The sequence below is a fragment of the Phyllobates terribilis genome, unplaced genomic scaffold, assembly GCF_046119375.1.
Source record: "Phyllobates terribilis strain yellow unplaced genomic scaffold, ASM4611937v1 Scaffold_11__3_contigs__length_659146591, whole genome shotgun sequence".
In the NCBI taxonomy this organism is placed as follows: Eukaryota; Metazoa; Chordata; class Amphibia; order Anura; family Dendrobatidae; genus Phyllobates; species Phyllobates terribilis.
Window position 1 is genome coordinate 268,465,973 of NW_027362771.1, and position 24,386 is coordinate 268,490,358.

General features: G+C 41.1%; 1 protein-coding gene across 7 annotated transcripts in view; it reads right to left on the reverse strand.

Moving 5' to 3' along the window:
* Positions 1 to 235: 235 nt before the first annotated feature.
* The window catches only part of CACNA2D1 (calcium voltage-gated channel auxiliary subunit alpha2delta 1), a 1,188,449-nt gene continuing 1,164,298 nt past the window's right edge, over positions 236 to 24,386 (reverse strand). For 3 of the 7 annotated variants that reach the window (XM_073652320.1, XM_073652318.1, XM_073652314.1), the window contains one exon: positions 237 to 9,349. In XM_073652320.1, coding sequence (XP_073508421.1) covers positions 9,233 to 9,349 — 117 coding nt within the window. In that variant the 3' untranslated portion in view covers positions 237 to 9,232. Of the gene's footprint in view, positions 9,350 to 24,386 lie in introns of all 7 variants that reach the window. The other 4 variants (XM_073652317.1, XM_073652316.1, XM_073652315.1 and 1 more) reach the window with 3 other exon arrangements.

The window sequence follows — 24,386 nt, forward strand, 5'->3', positions numbered from 1 at the left end:
ATTCTATTATAAGCTCCATTGAAATACACCTATGTCTATGCAGAGAATTTTAATAACATTTTACATACATACAATGTGTACATACATTTATAGAGAAATGTATTAATGTGTGAGTGATGATCATGAAAAATGAAAATGCTATTTAAATCAGTGTCATGTGCTAAAAGTAAAGTCTCATACAAAAAACTAAAAAAGAGAGTTTTAAGAACTCGGCAGCCTAATGTACCTCTGCTGTCATCATTTTGTCCTCGTGGTGTATAGCTTGTGTGTAAGAATGGTTCCTTTACACATTAAGAATGCACAAGAGTTTTAGCCTTTGGATTTATTGGTCTATCTTATAGTCTAATGTTACATACAAAAGATAAATAGCTGTGAAAATATGAACTTTAATTCATATATTCTTTAATGAAATGAACAATGAGGGTTGTGTTGTAAAGTGATATTGAGAAATAATATAGCGTGCTGGGTCATTTTCTTCCATAAAGTTTCTGGTAGGATACAGAAAACAATATATTGGATCAGTCACCTGGCTTTAATTAGAAATTCATTCCTGTGAGTGATTTGAAATCGAAACCCTTTATTTTAATTTTCCATTTTTGACAATAATACAGCATTATTTTTTACAAAATATATCATCATGTTTCTCAGGCCCAATAAAAGTGTTCAAGTTAAAAATATAAGAAAAAAGTGACCTTGTGGGGAACTTGTAAATTATATATTTATACAGTTACCAACTCATTGTAGAACATAGAGCTACTGCATAATTTTCAGGACATCAAGATGAACATCATTGTATTCATTTGGGAGAAAATTCGATAGTAAACTTACAATTCAAAATGAATTTCAACTTTTAGGGCTCACTCAGACATCTCTGAGACCCGGTCTGAACACGGACTGCAATCCACGGACTGGCCACGGGTCTGCTGACCTGAACTCAGCATCCTCATATAAGCATGTGACGCTGCTGAGTTCGGGTAAGCAGACCAGCGGCCAGTCTGTAGATTACGGTCAAACCAAGTTTCACAGACGTCTGAATGAGCCTTAGTATTTAGAACCCTTAAAATAGATCATATTCTGAAAACGTTTCAATCTTTCTATGAGAACACAAGGTGTCCCACGCATGGATACAATCAACATCTAATTCTTGGGATAAATATAGTCAATTATGGGGAAACCAAAAAGATCTCATACCTATACAAAATCCCATTGTCCAGTATTATCAATCACCAACTGATATTAATCACTCGTACACTCGTACAAAGTGCAATATGTAGATGCTTAATCACTCAGTCTCCTGTCTAATTTTTCACTTCAAGTTTGCTACATGGATGACCACTATAAATTACGGCTATCCATACAATGACCATTAAAAAGCAGATTTGACATATTCAAAGTAGCACATGCTTTTTTTTGGTGGTGTTGCAACTTAATTTTAGTGATCATCATCATGGTCACCATATCAAGCCAAACAGTACCATATGTGTTTAAAAGGAATTTACATTTCTAAGTTCTGTTTTTTCCCCTAACTTCTCATCTGAAAACATCATGAAAAAGTTCATGCAATTTTCCTAAGTTTAATCTAAAATGGATGATAATGAGATGGAGTCTTTATTAAACACTGTTTATGAAAATGTTACACTAGAGGTGCAAAAGGTCACTTAATAGTGAATTATCTAAATGCAGTAAAAACCTTGGAAGAATATTACTAAAGGAACAAGAGGGAAATACAAATGTTAGAAGTCAAAAAGAATATACAGTACAGGATATACTAAAGGAGTTTGCTACAATGTAACTAGAAACAGAAACTACATTCAATGGTTTGGCAGTGATGCTGGCTCTTTTCTACCTAAATTAAATATACTGTACAATGCTATACTTCATCTTTTGGCTAGCAGTTACTAGTATCTTGCATTTTCCTGTTCTTAGGCAAGTCATTTATTTACAACCTTGAAACAGAAGAGAACATTGTCTTTATCTCATGAATAAAGTGATTACCAGTTAAATAATATATTTTCCAATAAAAAAATTTACATAGATATAATAAACATATTAAAATGTCTGAAAATAGTTTCCCTGTAATATAGTATAGAGAACATTATTGAATGTATTCACTTATAAAATGTAAATAACAAAATCATTATTCCCTCTCTAATCATGGTTTTGAATAAATTTATGGAGATTTATCAAAACAAATGCAAGGAAAAAAAATATTGTCTATAGTAAGGGTGTACTGTACACCTTTGTTTGGTGCATTGTCATATTGTACTTTTGCCTCACAGTGCATTTTATCTCATTTAGATACATATTTAGAGTTCATAAGTTAGTATTTAATAAGTACGAATTGTTTTGGAGTAAAGTAAAACAAACACCCAAACAATTGTTTTTTTTTGCATCTTTTATGCCATTTACTCATTAAAGATGGCAGGCAAAAGGTTTTCAATGTTTGTTTTAGGTGAGCAGAGGAGTTGTGGTGGGCATGAGCAAAGAGAGGCAACATGTTTGCATGGTCTTTTAAGGGCGTTCTGTAAGGAAAGGGGCCAAGGGAGTGGACCTTTGAGGGTTAGGCCATGGAACCACGAGGTAGTACAGGTTCTGTGTAGGTGGGAGCAAAGGGCCAGAAGGTGTTAAGGGATATTTTAGTGGGAGGATGGGGCAGACAGGAAGCAAAATTGCAAGTCGCTCTGAAAGAATTAGGTGTCAAATTTGAAGATGCGAAGGTGCACATTGACAAGAGATCTGAGAAGAAGGAAGGGGAACACCATAAAAAATCAGTGGTATTTTCATCTGCCTTGGAGTGAACTTTAGTGATGGGCGCGTCCTTTATTTGAAATGAGCTACTGTACTAGGGGGTACAGCACTCACATAAAGTACAAGGTAAATTTAGGATGACAGTTCAGTTCCTAAACAAGGGGCAAAGCAAAGCCTGGCAGATTGCAACCGTTCTGTTGACAGACCTCCCAGCTTGGCAATCTGTGGGATAAATTGGGTCTTTTAATGAGCAGGAAACCCATGTTTTTACCTTTCTCAGGCTTTGTGCCCCTGTTTACTAAGAAGTATCTTAATTTCTGTGCCTCTATCTAGCCCTCTGCACTGCAGTACAGAACTCTCGCCCTCCCTGCAGTCCACCCTCCTTCCTGTTTTTCCAGGGACTTCCATAGTACTTATTAATATGACTTTACACCAGCCTCTGATAGGTTGACAGTTGTTAGGATAATTCATTATTTATATAGCGATAGGAAGCCGTCCATAACAGTCTTTGCAGCTCGGAGATCTTATACCTGAACTAGTGGTCAGTGTGCTCATTTGGGGCTACACAGACAATGCTGATCTAACAGGCAAGCAGTCTATCCAGCGGGGGCGAAGCTGCACCCCTGGTCCAGGGCAACCAATTAAGTTGCTGCTTTCATGAAGAGTTTACTTTGAATGGTTGCTATGGACAATTCCTGTACTTGCACTAGTTTTGATAAATGTACTCTTGTGTCTTAATTCTACTACTCTGGGTGGAGAAATGTATATCTAAAAAAACTAAATGCTGTAAATATTCAAGTTACTAATAATGCAAATTCCCATGTGAATACAAGTTATATAGATGAGTACAAAGGTTTCATAATATGAAAAGGTAAAACTGTATTAGAAAATGTTGATGTTATTGGTGTTATCATTATCACAATAAAAATATTTGCTATCGCATGTCAAATAATAGTAAATAAATAAATTAGTTTGTTATGACACATAAAATGATGTATTTGGTATAATGTTATATTTTTGCTATATCACAAATGTGTCTAGTCATCAAACCATCATAGTAAATACATAATCAGTAATATCTTACTATCATTTTGTTACTGCTTACTCCTTTTTCATACCATTATTGATGTGTTATATCATCTAAAATTATTAAAGGTGTTGTTCAGTATAAGAAAAAATGTCTCCATTCCTTTGAATGAAGATAAGCTACAATATCATACACCGCTTACGGACAAGAATAGCTCACTTGCTGGGAAACTACACCTTTGCAGTTCTATTTTTTCTAATCTTAGATAAACCATTTAAGATGGGTTGGACATTGATGCTTAAAAAATATTAATTTTCAAAACCTCTTCATGTTTTATTAATTGTATTGAAACACTTTTAAATTGTAGTGCCAAGCAATTTTTAGATGAAGAAAGAAAAATTATCAACTGAATTGAAACTGTTACAAACTCAAAGGGGTTGTCCTGTCTTCTGATGAAAGTCTGCGGTCACTCTATGTGACTGCAGACCTCTGGATCTTTACAGTGTGCACACTGTGTGCTGATAGAATTCCGGCCACATTCCGACTAGATAAGCGAGGCCGAGCATGTCTAGTCGGCATGTGACCACATGTACGCAAATCACCTACTTGCGGTCACATGACCACCCACTTCCACCAGAATTCCGACAGTGAGCATGCAGTAAGGATTCAAAATTCTACAGTCATATAGTGAATGCGTGCTTTCATCAGAAGACCTTCTTTAAGCATTATGGCATTAATCTGCATGTCACTTATCCTAAATGTAACATTTGTAAAATGTGAAGACAAAGGCTGATGTGGACCTAGTTTAAGTTGTGCATGAAATGAAAAGAAAGGGTTCATTAAAGAGATTTTTTTATTTTAGGTACTACATAACATGTGCAGCATATTGGTAGTGGTTCAGGTCCCAAGTCGTTCACAATCACTCAAAAAGCCATTTTGCATAAAGTCACTCAGAAGACACAAGAGCTTCTGCCTGAGTGTATGCACAGAGTTGGGTGTGGGCTCAATAAAAAATCTATTATCATATATTCCACTTTGTGTACATTCTCAGAGAGTTTCTGTTGAGCTCATACACTACTGTGTGTATACTCAATCAGAAGCTTAACGCTTCTGCCTTCTAATCAACCAGCAGCAGAGTGGCTTAGTAAGCAAATAGTCTAAGTAACTTGTTCCCCACCAAGCTGCTAAACATGTCAGATAGTGCCTATCATTAAAAAAAGTACTCATTAACAAAACATTTTAATAGTTATTTATCCATTTAACCCCCAATGACTTGGAATTAAAAATAACGATTATATTGAACACTATATTTCTTGGATAATAACTATATCAGGAAAATCATGTGTACATACAAATATTTAGCATCATTGTAAACAAAGCTTAAAAAAGCAATAAGGATAACAAAGGAAATTCACTTTTCTTATATTCAACTTGATCAGTTGTATTTTTTCCAGAATCTTTTTTTTTTCAGATGAAAATTCACATTGAATACAACTATTCTATTGATATAAATGTTGCAAATCATTTTGAACACACTGTCATTTATACGACAATCAAGGTATTTCTGAAAGAATTGGCAGGGTTGTAAATAGATAATTATTTTTCAGTTTACAATAAAATTAAAAAGTTTGTACAGTATATGGTATTTGATGGTGGTACAAAAAGATTCAGGAAAATCATCCTTTGGCTATTACTATTTTACTTATAAAAGCAGATGTTCACTAACCATAAAAAAGTCTAACATACATAAGTAGACTTCTGGATACAAAAAGGAACATGAGAGAGAAATTATTGTAGGAAAACATTCTGCCAATTAAAATTATTAGGGCACAGTTTCCCTTTATTAAAATCATAGCCTAGCCAACTGGCTAGACTTTATACTACTGCAAGAAACTAAAGAGGCAAACCAGTTTAATTACATATATTATTATGGTTTCATGCTTACACAATTGTCCATACCTTGATTTGGTTATAGGAAGTTTCGCCCCCAGCAGTTCGCCCCCAGCAATTTGCCCCCATCTGTTCACTCCCAGGTACATTTTGCCACCGCACATTTCGCCCCTATCATTTCGCCCCCAGGAAGATTCGCCCCCGCAAATTTCGCCTCCGCACGTTTCGCCCCCGGGCCGGGGGTGATCTGGGGGCAATATGTGCGGGGGTGAGATGAGCAGGGGCAAAACATCCTGGGGGCGAATTGCTGGGGACGAAATGTGCGGGGGCGAAATGTACCCGGGGGCGAATTGCTGGGGGCGAACTGCTGGGGGCGAAACATCCAATTCCCCCTTGATTTAAGGTCATCATAACCCATTTTTAGGGATATGAATAGGCTATGCTGAATAAAGCCATTTTCAATATTTTTGTGTGTTTACTTTCAGTTAATGTCAATAATAGAGATGAGCAAATCAGGCAAAATTTAAATTCACTTGTTCACGTGGATTTTTCCAGAAAATTTCATTCACAGCAAAGTTATTTTCCATGAATTGAATGTTTTTTATTATTCTCTGGCGTCTGTCCATATCTCACAGCATAATATTTGTAAGTTGTAAAAAAAAATAAAAAATACTTATACTCACATTACCGCTCACTTCTCAGGCCCCTCCACTCCTCACCGTCACCTGTTCGGTCCACAGTGTATCTTCTTATCATCGCCGCTGAGCGCTGAATCCCTTGGCCTCTTCATCATAGGTCGGAACTTCTGTATCTGATGAGGCCTGGAATACTTCTGCTCAAGCATAAGGTCATGATGTCATGACGCCACAACATGCGCTGTGACTATGCGTGCACATGAGCAGAAACGTCCTGTGCCTCATCAGAGCCGGAAGTCCCGCCCTAGTGTGACGAGGCCCAGGAATTTAGCACTTAGCAGCATTGATAAGAAGATGTGTCGAGAACCTGACGGGTGATAGTGAGGGGCGATGGGGCCGGAGAGGAGAGCGATAAGGTGAGTTTAGGGATTTTTTAGTTTTTAACCTTTAGATGGCGCTTTATGGTTCAGCAAAATGTGGCTGCTGAATCCGCGTGGAAGCAAATTACAAAAAATCTGCATTTTGTTGAATGCCAATTTTTGTGATATTTGAGTAGTATTCAATTTCACTAAAATATATTTGCTTATCACTAGTCATCACATTTCTATTACTCTATCTGGGCTACAATTTTGTAGCACAAAAAACTTTTAGTATGTTTTTACCAGAAATCTTTAAATATATTAAATGCATTTAAGTGTTGCCACCAGCAGTCTATTTTTAATTTATTTATTTTTTTAAGAAGTCACATTATATTGAAAAACCAAAACACCCAATAAAATGAGTTTGAATATCACAAGTCAATAGTAATATGAAGAATTAAAGGGTGAAATTAAATAAAAATTTGTTAAATTGTTTCTTCATATTTTACTCTTTAAGGACATCATAAATACATTTTGAATATTCTGCACTAGTCTTTAAAAAATACATGTATTCAACTTTAAATGTTAATTGTATGACTTTAAATAAGAAAGAAAATAAATAAAGATAGTTAAATTAAAAAGGGAAATTGCACATTTTTTTGTATCTGCATTTTGAAATTATTATATTTGTGCATGTTAGTAATACACTTATTTATGTGGCTATTATTTTTGTTAATTTGGGCTCTGCTGAATATTGCCTCTGATAAAAATTAGGACAAAACTAAATCATAGCTCAGCTTGCAGCATAAGTTTTTAAGTAAATGTATTTATTTATCAAAAGGCTTTATGCAGTTTTCTTGTTTACCTTAAACTTAAATATCTTTTTATTTAAGATTTAATAGTAAAATAATAAACTTTTTTTTTATTATTCAATCTGTTTTTATTTTTGATTTAAAAAAATAATAGGTAATTACTAGAGATAATCAAAAAGATTCAAAGGACACTGGTTTAGCAGGCATCTTTCAGCCTGATGCCATCTTCGCTGCATCTTCTGATTAGTAGGACCTGGCACAATGTCATGCCTATGTTGGGTCGTAATGATGATGTCTCAACGAACCAACTAATTAAAAGAAGCGTTAGTTATTCTGGTAGGTAAGAGGTTCACAGGACCCTGGTCTGGAGGCCACGAACGACAGATGTGGCTGATCGACTAGTGTTCTGTGAAACGTTTTGATCATCTCTAATAACAATGTTTTCTTGATTTCATATCAGTAGCAGATTGCATGACAAAACCCCACTTAGGATTGGCAAAAATAGGCAATCAAACTCCAAGAATAATGAAATTAATAATAGTGCGTATTCACCATCTATTTTACTTGCTACATCATGCATTAGCCATCGGTTTTAGATGTTAAAGATTCTTCTGAGTTTATGCAGTTGACTTTAAAAGGCAAATAATAGAATAAATAAATGCTTATGATATCATACTATACATCGATACCCTTCCAGTACATTCATTTACACTATCTATACTCAACTGCAGATTACACTTGGAAAATTATTATGAAAGCAAATTGATTAGCAATAGCATCATATTGCAGTCCTTAGGTTTTCACACAACAATATATTAACTCAGAAAAGACTACAAATGTCATTCTAACGAAAATAAAATAGCAGCAGCATGAGCATGCTAAATACCATTGGTAGATTTCCTAACCAAAATGTTTCCCACTGAATACTTCTCAGTCGTTAGAAACTTTGGTTAGCTTTGATATACAGAACCACATGTACAAAACTAGAGTTGAAAAGATTTACACGCCACCCAATGAGATTCACAAAGATCAAGCTCTCAAACACCCACCAAATGTATATGCAGAATGGTACAGTATACACTTACTCGTCTTTTGATATTTGATGCTCATAAAACGATTTGAGTATATATGTCTTTGTGTTTGTACTCTCATTTGGCAAATCAAGCCATTCAATATACAATATAAGGCATTTCAGTTTGTTTTTTGTTTTTCTTTTTGTTTTGTTTTTTTAAGAAGACTAACCAATATATTTGCACTTGACTAAAACAGGAGCATTCCAGCTTTTTCCACATACATTTATATATTAAAAGCATTAGTGCTCTTCTAAATACAGTGCACAATAATAAAATAGATTTGATGTACACAAGTAGACGCATATAGGGCTGGGGTGCAACAAACTGAAGGTCAAATAAATGTTACAAATCATGTTGTACAGAAGCAATATTAAAGGGAGCCCTTTTACATAAAGTCATTGACGATGCAACAAAGAGATCATCATAGTTCAATAAAGCACATTTACTGTAGATTTCTGTTCCGATGGCATAGATGATGCAGCATTCACACATGTTGCCACTGAGAATTTGACACTCCGACATGCAGACTTTGTAGGTGTCTCTGTGAATTTGTCACAGATGAATAAGTCACAGCATAGACACAGCCATTCTTCAATTGTCTCAATTAAGTGACCTCATTTAAGGTAAATCCAAGGTTAATCTTTTGGCAGGATGTTGAATTAAGAAATGTAGATTTTGGTTTTCAGGGTCATAATTGACAATGCTTACTACCAGATAAAAGCCAGAGCAGGACAAACTGAATGCCTATCATGGACCATAGCGAAGGAGTTAAACCAGATACGCCACCACAATCACTGTCATCCTCCTATATGAAAAAAGAGAAAGCGTATTTAATACCCAACACTGAAGAAAGTAAAATGCCATGCACATATCTTTGCTAAAGGTAAAAACAATTTACTGTAAAAATTAAATATAATTTCAATAAAAAAAGCCAATATGGCACGAGGTCATCATAGATAGGGGTCTACCACTCAAATGACTTAATAGAAAAAGCTCGCTCTTCTTTAGCAGACTCAACACTAAATGAATTACAAGGCTACCCATTGATGTGATCATCATCACCCTAATTTTCTTAATTTTTTTAAAATTTGTTACATTTCTACATTTTCTATAGAGCTTAAGGCAGCCTACATTTATCCGATACATTGATCTGACAGATTGAACTTTACTGCTAAGCTTTTTGTTTCCCTCTGGATAATTAATACCAGAGGTGTCTGGCAAACATTTATCTCACATCTTCTATAGAAATAACATGCCCATTACGCAGAATCTTATTATATAAGGTTTATATTACTGTTGTACATAAATTTTTACATTGTTGGTATAAAAAAAATCCTTTAATTGGCAAAAAATAGTCAATTCTTCACTTAGTTTCCATACATTAAACAAAATAATATTTCTACATTAATTATTTAGTGAATACTATTTCCTAGAAAATGTAATTTTTAAATGAAGTGTAATCAGATTGTGCTTTGCTGATTCACTGGGCAACGTGAACACAAAAGGTCTTACTTTAGCAACAAGTATTGTAGCTTATTTTACATAGTATTGTATTTGAGTTGATGTTAATATTAGAGATGAGCGTTGTTCTACTCGAACTGTTCGCCAATCTCAAATTCGAGCTGTTTTGGGCGGTGTTCGAGCCGGTCGGCGAACACGAACAATTTGAGAAAAATTCGGCTGTTCGAGGTTATGTTCGATAACTGTTCGTGCACCAAAATCATAACTGGATTTTTTCTCAGTAATGATGAAAATTAATGTTAATACGCAGTTTGAGTGTACAGCGGGGCGGGGGGAGGGGCAGGGGATGGATCTCTGCAGGAACAATGAAGATCTCCATTTTTTTTTCTCTTTCCCGCATTTGCAGTGGGGAGGTGCAATCTGTCAGCCTATCAGCAGCGCACACACGGAGCGAAGTGCTTTTTTTCACACAAGCAAGGGCATGTGTGATTGGCAGTGTATGTCACATGTCCTTGCCCTATAAGACCAAGCCATTTTCCCCGTCGCCACCATTTTCTCACTGCTGCAGCTGCGTGTTAGACGGCACCGCTGTTGCTGTGTGCGCTATACCTTGTTAATTTCAAGCCAATTTTCGCACAAATATACAGATAGCTTGGGAGTAGGGAATAGTTGTGATTGCAGCCCTTTTAAGGACTAGGTTACAGCATTTCCTACGACTTTTATCAGGCAGGTCTGTGCTCTTAAATAGATAGATTGTGGGAGTAAAGACTAATTGTAATTGGAGTCCTTTTCAGGACTAGGTTACATCAGTTCCTATCAGTTTTTGCCAGGCAGGTCTGTGCCAGTGCTGTGCAAGTTTTTTTCACAGCATTTGGCTGAATCTAGCAAAGCTAATCCTTTTTGGCCTATTGCAGAGTGTGTTAGTCAGTGGAGTAGCCTATCTGTGTTGCAAGATATACCACCTGTGTATAGAATACCAATTTTTTTACTGCACCTAGTGAAGTAAAATCTTTTGGGCATAGCATCATTCTATTAGTCCATCTATACTGACCTCCATCAGGTTGCAAACTGAATATAATTTTTTTCTGCATCTAGCTCTGAAAAAATATTTGGGCTTCTAGCAGTGTGTGGGACTTGGTCTATTAGTCCATCTATACTGACCTCCATCAGGTTGCAAATTAAAAATAATTTTTTTCTTCATTTATCTCTGAAAAAATATTTGGGCTTCTAGCAGCGTGTGGGACTTGTTCTATTAGTCCATCTATACTGACCTCCATCAGGTTGCAAATTAAAAATAATTTTTTTCTGCATCTAGCTCTGAAAAAATATTTGGGCTTCTAGCAGTGTGTGGGACTTGGTCTATTAGTCCATCTATACTGACCTCCATCAGGTTGCAAATTAAAAATAATTTTTTTCTGCATCTAGCTCTGAAAAAATATTTGGGCTTCTAGCAGTGTGTGGGACTTGGTCTATTAGTCCATCTATACTGACCTCCATCAGGTTGCAAATTAAAAATAATTTTTTTCTTCATTTACCTCTGAAAAAATATTTGGGCTTCTAGCAGCGTGTGGGACTTGTTCTATTAGTCCATCTATACTGACCTCCATCAGGTTGCAAATTAAAAATAATTTTTTTCTGCATCTAGCTCTGAAAAAATATTTGGGCTTCTAGCAGTGTGTGGGACTTGGTCTATTAGTCCATCTATACTGACCTCCATCAGGTTGCAAATTAAAAATAATTTTTTTCTGCATCTAGCTCTGAAAAAATATTTGGGCTTCTAGCAGTGTGTGGGACTTGGTCTATTAGTCCATCTATACTGACCTCCATCAGGTTGCAAATTAAAAATAATTTTTTTCTTCATTTAGCTCTGAAAAAATATTTGGGCTTCTAGCAGTGTGTGGGACTTGTACTATTAGTCCTTCTATACTGACGTCCAGCAGGTTGCAAATTGAATATAATTTTTTTCTGCATCTAGCTCTGAAAAAATATTTGGGCTTCTAGCGGTGTGTGGGACTTGGTCTATTAGTCCATCTATACTGACCTCCATCAGGTTGCAAATTAAAAATAATTTTTTTCTGCATCTAGCTCTGAAAAAATATTTGGGCTTCTAGCAGTGTGTGGGACTTGGTCTATTAGTCCATCTATACTGACCTCCATCAGGTTGCAAATTAAAAATAATTTTTTTCTGCATCTAGCTCTGAAAAAATATTTGGGCTTCTAGCAGTGTGTGGGACTTGGTCTATTAGTCCATCTATACTGACCTCCATCAGGTTGCAAATTAAAAATAATTTTTTTCTGCATCTAGCTCTGAAAAAATATTTGGGCTTCTAGCAGTGTGTGGGACTTGGTCTATTAGTCCATCTATACTGACCTCCATCAGGTTGCAAATTGAATAAAAAAATTTTCTGCATCTAGCTCTGAAAAAATATTTGGGCTTCTAGCGGTGTGTGGGACTTGGTCTATTAGTCCATCTATACTGACCTCCATCAGGTTGCAAATTAAAAATAATTTTTTTCTGCATCTAACCCAGCCAATAGTTTTGGCCTAATACCACAGTTTGGCCACTCAGCTCTGCTCGGTTACCATCCATTGTTTTTTTGTGCAAACAACTCCAGAGTTGTGAATTAGTTAACCACCAAAATGAGTGGAAAAAGGCCTGCTGCTGGTGGAAAGGGGAATAGGCGTGTTGGGAAGGGGAAAAAAGGTTGTGTCCGTGGGGTAGGTGCAGAAGAAAGACCATCTTCCAGCCAAACTAAAATGTCTACTTCTTTTAGCGGACAATGTGATAAGATCCCTTTCTTACGGCCACGCCAATCGCTACAAATTCCAGATGAGGCACAAAAACAGCAGGTGCTTCAACGGATATCAAGTGCTCCTTTAAGTGGGCTCTCCTCCACATCAACTTCAACATCACAAATACTCCAGTCCTCAAAGGTGTGACCCAAATCGCACTTGCTTCCTCACAGCTCCCAAATCTCCAGCTGCCCGTCTGAGTATGAGGTAGAACAGATGGTTGAGTCTGCAGAGCTGTTTACTCATACTATAGCCTGGGAATCAGAGGTCGACTCCAGCGCTTCTGTGAATCCAGACGAGGAAATGATCTGCACTGATGCCCAGAATCTTTATGAGTCGGATCCAGGACCTGACGCAGAAGGTTCTGACCATAATGTAGACCCTCATTCCCAAACTGTAACTCCTGTTGGTGGAGACAATGAGGAAGACGATGATAAGACTCAAATACCTGATTGGAGCGACAACTTTAGTTTTTTGTCAGGGCAGGAACAGGTTGGCTCTGAGGACGACGGGTGTGATAACGCACAGGGTGATGATGATGAGGTCGGAGATCCCACTTACTGTCAACCCACAGTCAGCCAAGAGATGAGGTCAGCAGAGGAGGTGGAGGAAGATGCTAGTGACGACGAGGTCAGGTTGCGCCTTCCTGGACAGAGACGTAGTACTGGAAGCACGTCAACAACTGCATCCTCAAACACAACTCTGCCTCTCACCACAAGTCGTGGTGGCTCTTCAGGTCGCATGGGTGCTAAGCCTTGCATAGCCTGGGCATTTTTTCAGATCGATAAAGATGACCCAACTCGTGTTATCTGTAACATTTGTCAGCAAAAGCTAAGTAGAGGCCAAAAAATACATAGTTTGAGTACTTCATGCATGAACCGGCACATGGACATGAAGCATAAGTTGCAGTGGGAAGCTCAGTGTGCTACAATGCGGTCTAGCCGGCCGGGCCAACCACCGTCTGCCATATCTTGTGCATCCGCGGCCTCTTCATCCTCTGTGACTGGGGGGACAGCAGTCACACCTGTTTTGGGGCGCAGACCTGCCACCTCTTTACCCGCAACAGCCAGCGTGATTGGCAGGTCATCATTTTCTTTGGAGGTGGTAACACCAGCTGGTGTTGAGCGCTGTCCGACATCGATAGCACCACCTTTGGATCAAGGCAACCTAACATGTCCGCCTGCATCTTCCTCACAGACCGGCAGTTTGCCGGGGACACCCTTATCAACCCCGTCTAAGCACAATAGCCAGCCCTCGGTCCCTCAGATGTGGACAAGTAAAAGACCATTTCCTCCTAGCCATGAGAAAGCTAAGAGGTTGAATTTCACCATCTGCAAGCTCTTGGCTACAGAAATGCTGCCTTTCCGCCTGGTGGACACAGAGGATTTTCGAGACCTTATGTCCGTCGCAGTGCCCCAGTACCAGATGCCCAGTCGGCACTACTTCTCAAAGAAAGGTGTGCCTGCGCTCCACCAGCATGTCGCACACAACATCACCGCTTCTTTGAGAAACTCTGTGTGTGACAGGGTGCATTTCACCACAGACACTTGGACGAGTAGGCATGGACAGGGGCGTTACATGTCGCTGACTGGGCACTGGGTAACTATGGTGACAGCAGGACAAGGGGCTGCTGTCCAAGTCTTGCCGTCCCCACGAGTTGTGCGTCAATCCTCTTTATGTCATTTTTCCTCCACTGCTTCTGCCTCCTCAACCTCCTCTCGGTCTTCCACCTGCACCCAAAGCCTGTCTGGTCATGCCACAAGCTTTCTAACTGCGCAGAAGGGATCCTGCACACCTCCTTACTATGCTGGCAGTAGGGCTCAACGTCATCAGGCGGTTTTTACATTGAAATGTCTGGGAAATGTGAGTCACACAGCTGAGGAGTTGTGGTCAGCTCTGGAGAACCAATTTCATGAATGGTTGTCTCCACTGGACCCGAAACCAGGGAAGGCCGTGTGCGACAATGCTGCAAACCTGGGTGCGGCCCTTCGCCGTGGCAATGTCACACACGTGCCTTGTATGGCTCACGTGTTGAACCTGGTTGTCCAGCAATTTTTAGCCCACTATCCCAGACTAGATGGCCTTCTGCAGAGGGCACGGTCGCTGTGTGCTCACTTCCGCCGTTCGCATCCCGCAGCTCAGCGACTTACATCTCTACAGAAGTCGTTGGGCCTGCCACTTCACCGGCTAAAATGCGATGTGCCTACCCGGTGGAATTCAACTCTGCACATGTTGCAGCGACTGTGGCAGCACCGACAAGCCCTGGTGCAATACGTTCTGACGTATAGCCTGGGCCAACGAGATTCAGAGGTGGGGCAAATCACGCTGGAGGAGTGGTCTCAGATCAGGGACCTATGCACCCTTCTGCACAGTTTTGAAATGGCGACGAAGATGTTTAGTGCTGACGATGCCATTATCAGCATGACTATTCCGGTGATTTACATGCTGGAGCACATGTTAAACAGAATTCGGAGTCAGGTGGTGGCACAAGAGGAGGTGGAGGAAGTAGAGGAGGAGGAGTTGTATGCGGAAGGGCTAACATCTGCAAGGTCCAGACGGTCGTCAGCACCAAGGCGGCAGGCATGTGAGGGTGGGGGAGATGGTTTAACCAGGGCGCATGGTAGCAGCCAAACTAGTGAGGAAGGTGCAGGAGCCCAGGAAGAAGTGGAGGACGAACTGATGGAAGACTCATCAGATGAGGGAGACCTTGATCACATTTCTGTTGTGCGAGGTTGGGGGGAGAGGACAGAGGAAGGAAGCATGATTGTTACCTCGCCACCAACACAACAGGGACTTGGTGCTCCTGGATGCGCAACACACATGAGTGCCTTCTTGCTGCACTACCTGCAACATGACCCTCGAATTGTGAGAATTAGAAATAATCCTGACTACTGGGTTGCCACACTGTTAGATCCCCGGTACAAAAGTAAATTTGCAGAAATTATTCCTGCCATAGAAAGGGATGCATGCATGCAGGAGTATCAGCAGAGACTGTTGCAGAATCTTACATGTGCTTTTCCACAAAATACCAGTGGTGCACGTAGTGAATCTCACAGTTCCAACTTGCCAACCGTGGGACCGTCAAGTGTTCAGCACTCAAACCGTAACAGAACCACAGTATCTGCTGGTAACATCAATTTTGCGGAATCATTTCACCACTTTTTTAGCCCATCCTTTGCAAGGCCACAGGAGACAAGAAGTCTGACACATAGTCAACGCCTAGAGACGATGGTACAGGAGTATCTCCAAGTAAACATTGAAGCCACGACTGTGTCACTGGACCCTTGCTCTTTTTGGGCTTCCAATCTGGATAAATGGCCGGAGCTAGCCACTTACGCCTTGGAGATCTTGTCATGCCCCGCAGCCAGCGTTCTGTCTGAACGTGTGTTCAGCGCTGCTGGTGGTGTGCTGACAGATAAGCGCACGCGGCTCTCCACTGATAATGTAGACAGACTCACGTTCATAAAGATGAACAAATCATGGATCCGAAACGGCTTTTCTACCCCTGTGTCATCCTGGGGAGAGTAAAAGCTTGATGATTGGTTAAAATCACCCTACCAACCGTTTTAAGCTTTCAAATTACTAATCATGTTTATCTGTATCTTGACTGGAAAATAATTTGGGCTTTGTAGCAGTGTGCAGCACTGATCCTATTAGGCCATTTATAATAAGCTTCACCAGATTTAAAATTAAAAATAATTTTTAGCTGCATCTAGCCCGGAAAATAATTTTGGGGCTCCGAGATGCGCAAGACACATAAGTGCCTTCTTGCTGCACTACCTGCAGCATGACCCTCAGATTGTCAGAATTCGAAGTAATCATGACTACTGGGTTGCCACACTCTTAGATCCCCCAAACTTTTCGATCAACCTTTTCATTTTAATAAAGACCAAAAAAATGGTCATTTTTGAAATTATAAGCATTAGCAGGTTGTTAGAAACTGAAATCAAACAGTTTTCAACTCAAAACTTTATTCTAGGTGATGTTACATTTTCACATAGGACCCCTTGTTCGAAAGGAGCTTCTGAACTCTCTCGTCCATTGAATTTGTCAGGTTTTGAATGGTTTCTGCTTCAATTGTTTTGCATGAGGACAGAATACCCTCCCAGAGCTGTTGCTTAGATGTGAACTGCCTCCCGCCATCATAGACACTCCTTTTAATGATGCTCCAAAGGTTCTGAATGGGGTAGAGGTCAGGGGAGCATGGGGGTCACACCATAAGTTTGTCCCCTTTTATGCCCATATCAGCCAGAGATGAAGATGTTTTATGTGCAGCATGAGATGGTGCATTATCATGCAGAAAAATGATCTTGCTGTGAAATACACGGTTCTTCTTCTTGAACAATGGCAGGAAGTGCTGTTTGAGAAAATCCACATACATTATGGAGTTCATCTTTAGCGCCTTCAGGGATCCTAAAGGGGCCGACAATCTCTCTCCCCATGATTCCAGCCCAAAACATTACTCCACCTCCTCCTTGTTGGCGCTGTAGCCGTGTTTGCGTGGGGTGTCCATCAACCAGCCATCCTCCACTCCATTCATCTGGACCATCGAGCGCTGCACGGCACTCATCCGTGAAACAAAACAGTTTTGAAATCAGTCTTCATGTAATGTTTGGCCCACTGGAGCCGTTTCTGCTTGTGTGAAGTGGATAGAGGAGGTCGACAGGATGGCGTATGCACAGCTGCAAACCTCTGAAGGACCCTGCATCTTGTTGTTCGGGGGACGTTGGAGGCACAAGCAGCTTCAAAAACTTGTCTGCTGCTATGACAAGGCTTTTTTGCCGCTGCTCTTTCAACCTGACGTAATTGCCTGTAGGAAAGAGTCCTCAATTTGCCCTTATCAGCACGCACACGTGTGTACTGTGAATCAGCTACATACTTCTTGATTGCCAAGACACTTCATCCTGATCATCGCACAATGTTGATTGTAGTCATGCCTTGACCTAAACACTCCACAATTTGTTGCTTCTCAGCAGCCGACACATCCTTTTTCTTTCCCATTTTGGCAGAAAATGTAGGCTGCTTAATAATGTGAGAGAGCCTTCTTAAGTAGTCTTGCCTTTCATTGGACACACCTGCCAAACTAATTAGCACAGGTGTCTGCAATTGCTTAAAGTGATATAAAGAGCCCTGACACACATCACCATCAATGAGTTTAACTGACAAACAAACAAATTCTTCCCTTATCACTCCTAAACACTTTTTGCATAATAATTTGGAACGCGGTGTACATGTGCTTTTCCACAAAACACCAGTGGTTCACGTAGTGAATCTTACAGTTCTAACTTGCCAACCGTGGTCTGTATGGAATTGTTCAATAAAGGGCCCAAAATTAAGATAACATAGATGGGAGAGGTCTCTATGAATAGGAATTCCTAAGTATTTGATACCCTGTGAGGGCCAGGCAAAGGGAAAGTTGGACTGGATGGAATCCTATATGGATTTAGGGAGGGAGACATCGAGGGCCTCAGACTTCGCTGCATTGATTTTAAAATTTTACCATGTAACAAAGTGATCTATTTCAGCCATAACAGCAGGGATGGATATATGTGATTGAGTGATATATACTAGGACATCATCAGCAAATAGAGAGCACTTGTACTCGGTGCCTCCCACCTCAATCCACCTAATATTGGGGTTATGGCGAATTGATGAGAGCAGGTGCTCCGTCACTAGGATGTATAAGAGAGGGGACAGAGGACATCCCTGCCTTGTCCCATTGGTGATTGTGAAAGGTGATGAAAATGTTCTGACGCACCCCCTGGGCCTTGGGACACCCGGAGCCGGACCCTTTTTGGTGGATGCTGGTGGTTGTAGTCTTCGTGGCGGCGATCCGGTTCCGTGGCTCAGGGCGGTCAAACCAGTGGCGGAACTATTTATGTGGTTTTGATGTTTAAATGTCCGACTACGCCACCCGTGGATTGCGGTCAGAGTGAACCGCCGCTACAGGGCAGACCGCTAAGGCTGGTGTTGTGGGTGCAGCAGAGCGTAGCATAACTCCCCACGGGAGGAGTATAGCCTCAGGGCAGTGTATGCGGAGGATGGGGGTGATGGTGCAGGGCAGCAGCAGTAACGACACGGAGTCAGTGATGCAGTTCAGGGCCTTTACTCACAGTTCTTATTATCCAGACCACGTCTGCAGGTAATGGCTGCCCACGTCGTACTGTGCTCACCAGGTGAGGGGCTCAGACAACTCCCAGATAACTTTGGAGCGCTTCACAGGACCCCCTTTGTGTGTCCTTTGTCTGGCCTTTCTTACCAACACTTCTGTCCGGCTGCCTCGGGCCTCCTCTTGGTAAACTTGGCGCCAGTTTCCCTGACCCTATGTGGTGCCTTCCTAGCGGGTGGAGCAAGGGGCTGCGCCACATAAAATGTCAGAGCCTCCGGTTTCTAGCTGAGGGTCGTTTCCTGCCTCCACTAGTTCGGGGACCGGTCTCCCCCTTTGGCCTGACCCCTCCACGCAGGTGGATTCGGGCGTGCGGTGGCGACTCGCCCGTTCGCACCCCTGGGATCCCTTCATTCCTCGTTCCTGGAGCCTTCTCCGCTCCTCTTCCTTCCTTCTCCCTCTTGCAGGCCTGGGCCTCTGTTACTAGGCCCGCCTCCGGAGCAGAGCTCATGCAGAGCCCCTGCTCCCTGCCACTTCTGCTCAGACTTCTCTGCACTGAACTAAGATGGTGCCCACCTTTTATACTCCCTTCTCAATGCACCCAGGAACTGCTTCCTCCCTGCTCCTGCACTGCAGGGTTCCCCTTCCTCAGTGTTCCCTCCCCCCACTCCAGCCAGGGACAGGGACTGTCGTGCCCATCTCAGGGGCATATTGGTCGCCCTGCCCCACGGCAATGTGGTGTAATGCATGCAGGTGTTGGGTCCTGATCCACACTCCATCCTTATCTGAGAGTGAGATATCACACCTCTGGGTGAGGTGCAATACGTCTGTAGCAACCGAGCCCTCGGTGCTACCGTTCCATTTATCTTCAGCCTAGGTGACGTATTGTGATACAGGGCCGTGATTTTGGCTATAAAAGGGTCCCCTAGACCCCTACCCCAAGCTTTTTAAGAGAATCATATATGGCGTGCCAGGAGACTCTATGGAATGCTTTCTCAGCATCCAACGAGAGTATCTACTTACAAATTTTTAACTGCATCTAGCCCAGGAAATACTTTGTGCCTAGTAGCAGTGTCTGCTAGTCAGCGGATTATCCCGGCTGTTAAGCAAGCTACACCACCTGTAGTTTGGACACTTAATTTTTTCAAAGGAAATGCTTCGGGACCACGGGATACTTAGTGAAGAGCATCAGGAGGCACCCCAAGGCATAGGGGCTGGGACTGGCACTAGGATGCCTTGCGGTGGACAGCCGAGCTCGATCCTTATAAAAGCTTTTTAACTGCAGCAGCTTTAGTGGACGCTACTGGAGCTGGAATTACGCGGCTGCTGGCATGAGACTTGCCCTCCAATAGATCCTTGTAAATGGATTTAAAGTGTATTCATTCAAATTAGAGGGACAATTTAAATTAAAAAGCTTAGAGCTGCCTCCACCACAGGGGGGCTCTCTCGACCCACCAGCGGACAGGCACCAGTATTGGGAGAGGGGGGCTGGCCGTCAGGGTTCACCGCGGCTCTGGCACAAACCCGGCGACACGGAGGTGGCACGGGCAGGAGCGGACTGGCCGTCTCGGCTTCTCACTTTTTGGATTTTAGAAGGGCATGACATGCCTATATCTGTGTCTCCCCCTCCTTTTACTCCTCCACCTCTTTTCTTTTCGCATGACTATATGTACTTGTCACTTTTCCATGTGTTAGTTGTGTCTTCTGAGCAGTTTGTCAGCTTTTGGACACCTTTGAAGGTGTTTTCTATGTGTTTCTATGTGTTTTTGTTTGCCTGCCATTGGTTTTAACGGTGTTCGAAGGTGTTCGACGAACAGTTCGACGAACAGTTCGGCGAACACACGGGTGTTCGACGAACCGAACCGAACTCGAACACTACGGGGGTGGCTCAACACTAGTTAATATACAAAACTATGTATTATACTATTGTAAAGTACATATATTAAATGTACATTGATGTAAAATAAACATATTATATGATTTTAAGTAGAAATTACATGTCTCCATCTGGTGGTATAACACTTTTGGATTATATTATATGTATAAAAGTACAGTATAGTAGTCAATCAAGATTGGTACTGGCGATCTCAGCTCATAATTTCCCAATTCCAGGTTCACAGCTTGGTGATGTGTAGCATCAGAACGATGTATAGTCCAGTTTATTACAATAGATTATTCCAGGAAAAAAAGATAAATACGGAACTCACTAATAATTAAAATCATTCCAGTTCCATTAAAATATAGCGAGGATGCATATGAAAATACCGCAAATGGGCAACAGCCGTTTCACACTTAAAAACCCAGTTTTTCTTGATCTTCTGTCCCTGGACTAGGAAGAAGCTCATTTTAAGCACAAAATGACTGTTGTCCATATGTGTTGCATCCAAATGCTTCTTCACTATGTTTTAATGCAATTGGAATATAGTTAAAGAATTTTAAATTATTGGTGAGTGCCACATTGAGGCTAAGTGCCCATGATGCAGATTTGAATCAGACATTCTCCTGAGCATTTTTTGTCTCTCTCCTTGCCAGAAAAACACATGCGGTTTTTACATGCGTTTTTGACATGTTTTTCATGTGTTTTTTTAAGCATCAATGAATGATTTTTGGAGCTAAATAAAGTTGGTGGAACATTGCTTAAGACCTTGGATTACCATAAGAACTGGGGTGAGTATATTGGTTAATTTAAATGATGAAAGAATGGGTCTGTTGTATTTCAAATAAAGTGTTTACACTGTGTCTGTCTGTTTCTTTACTTTGTTTGGTCATGAAAAGGTCTGATTGGCACCTTGACATCACCAAACAAAAGAACTGGGTGTCAGCTAGTCCCATTCATCAAGTCTTCATTAGCATTTCTATTCACGTAATTTATGCGACTGCTGTGAGCTGTTTTTTTAGCCTGGGAATGTGCCACTAGGCAAACATTTTCCCTGGCCATAATTAACATCTCCAGTTGGTTCGTTAGCCACTACATCCCCCGATCAGCACTCATCAGCGCTTTAGACACAACGTATTAATGTTGCGTCCAAAATGCGGTGTTCTAATGCCGTACTTTTGTTGTCGGTAAATGTGAATCCACCGCATATAATGACACTTCAATTGGTCAAAATCTGCAGCGGAGACTAGCGTGTCCACTACAGAAATTGACATGCAACGTGTGAGGGCTGATATCTTGAAGCAGCGACCCTGCCTCCTTTGACCCCCATGGAAAGCTACCGTTAAAACGAATTATAAGACGCACGCCAATTTTATTTAAAAAATTTTATTACTATTTTCCACCCCAAAATTTGGGGTGCGTCTTATAGTCCTGTGCATCTTATAATCCGCAAAATACGGTATGTTGCAGATTTACATTGCCTACAAGTAGTATTCAACCCCCTGCAGATTTAGCTGGTTTGATAAGAAGCAAATAAGTTAGAGCCTTCAAACTGCAAACGAGAGTAGGTTTTATGAACAGAAGCATAAATCTTACAAACCAAAAAGTTATGTTGCTCAGTTGAATTTTATTAAATTTTAAACATAAAAGTGTGGGTCAATTATTATACAACCCCTATGTTTAATATTTTGTGGAATAACCCTTGTTTGCAATTACAGCTAATAATCGTCTTTTATAAGACCTGATCAGGCCGGCACAGGTCTGTGGAGTTATCTTGGCCCACTCCTCCATGCAGATCTTCTCCAAGTTATCTAGATTCTTTGGGTGTCTCATGTGGACTTTATTCTTGAGCTCCTTCCACAAGTTTTCAATTGGGTTAAGGTCAGGAGACTGACTAGGTCACTCCAACACCTTGACTTTTTCCCTATTGAACCAGGCCTTGGTTTTCTTGGCTGTGTGCTTTGGGTCGTTGTCTTGTTGGAAGATGAAATTACGACCCATCTTAAGATCCTTGATGGAGGAGCGGAGGTTCTTGGCCAAAATCTCCAGGTAGGCCGTGCTATCCATCTTCCCATGGATGCGGACCAGATGGCCAGGCCCCTTGGCAGAGAAACAGCCCCACAGCATGATGCTGCCACCACCATGCTTGACTGTAGGGATGGTATTCATGGGGTCGTATGCAGTGCCATCCAGACTCCAAACGTCACGTGTGTGGTTGGCACCAAAGATCTCGATCTTGGTCTCATCAGACTATAGAACCTTGAACCAGTCTATCTCAGAGTCCTCCAAGTGATCATGAGCAAACTGTAGACGAGCCTTGACATGACGCTTTGAAAGTAAAGGTACCTTACGGGCTCGTCTGGAACGGAGACCATTGCGGTGGAGTACGTTACTTATGGTATTGACTGAAACCAATGTCCCCACTGCCATGAGATCTTCCCGGAGCTCCTTCCTTGTTGTCCTTGGGTTAGCCTTGACTCTTCTGACAAGCCTGGCCTCAGCACGGGAGGACACTTTCAAAGGCTGTCCTGGCCGTGGAAGGCTAACAGTAGTTCCATAAGCCTTCCACTTACGGATGATGCTCCCAACAGTGGAGACAGGTAGGCCCAACTCCTTGGAAAGGGTTTTGTACCCCTTGCCAGCCTTGTGACCCTCCACGATCTTGTCTCTGATGGCCTTGGAATGCTCCTTTGTCTTTCCCATGTTGACCATGTCTGAGTGCTGTTCACAAGTTTGGGGAGGGTCTTAAATAGTCAGAAAAGGCTGGCAAAAGAGATCTTTAATCCACACATGTGAAGCTCATTATTCTTGGTGCCTGAACTGCTTCTTAATACTTTAGGGGGACCAAACAGAATTCTTGTGGTTTGAGGGGTTGAATGATAAATGACACTCTGAATTAACTTTTACGTTTTAAAAAAAAAAAAAAAAAATTTGGTGCAGTGCATTTCCCACTTCCAGGCTGATCTACAGTACAAATGTCACAATGCCAAGTTAATTCCGCATGTGTCAACCAGCTAAATCTGCAGGGGGTTGAATACTACTTGTAGGCACTGTATATCGCCTGCATTATAGCAGGAACAGGTAAGATTAGTCACACACAGCTATGTAAGCCATTTATAACCACCTGTGTGTTATCTCTTTCAGCTACTACTGTGTTTGTATATATCTGGGCCATCCATATCATTTTTTATTTTTGTACCTTAACTGATTACAAGTGATGTCAAAACAGCATCAGATGTTATCCCAATTTTTCACCAGTTTCTACTGCAAAATGGATGAGCTGGATTAAAAAATGTAACATTGTAGCCCTGGATGAATGTGAATGATCCCATTTCAAATAATGAAATCTGTTCTCAAATCAGTTTTTCCCCAGTGTATCACTGCCACTCTGGAGGGAAAGAAAGTTGGATGGCCAGATACATGGAAACGAGGTAAAGCAAATGAATCAACCGGTGTCCCCCGAGGATGGCAGCGCTGTTCTCAGCTCTACTAGTGACTGATGACACCACAAATTACACTGCTGTAAGAAAAGATAATGCATCTCTGTGTGCCAAGAAAAAATAACACAAAAATGATTTAATCATATGTATAAAATTTCTAGAATGC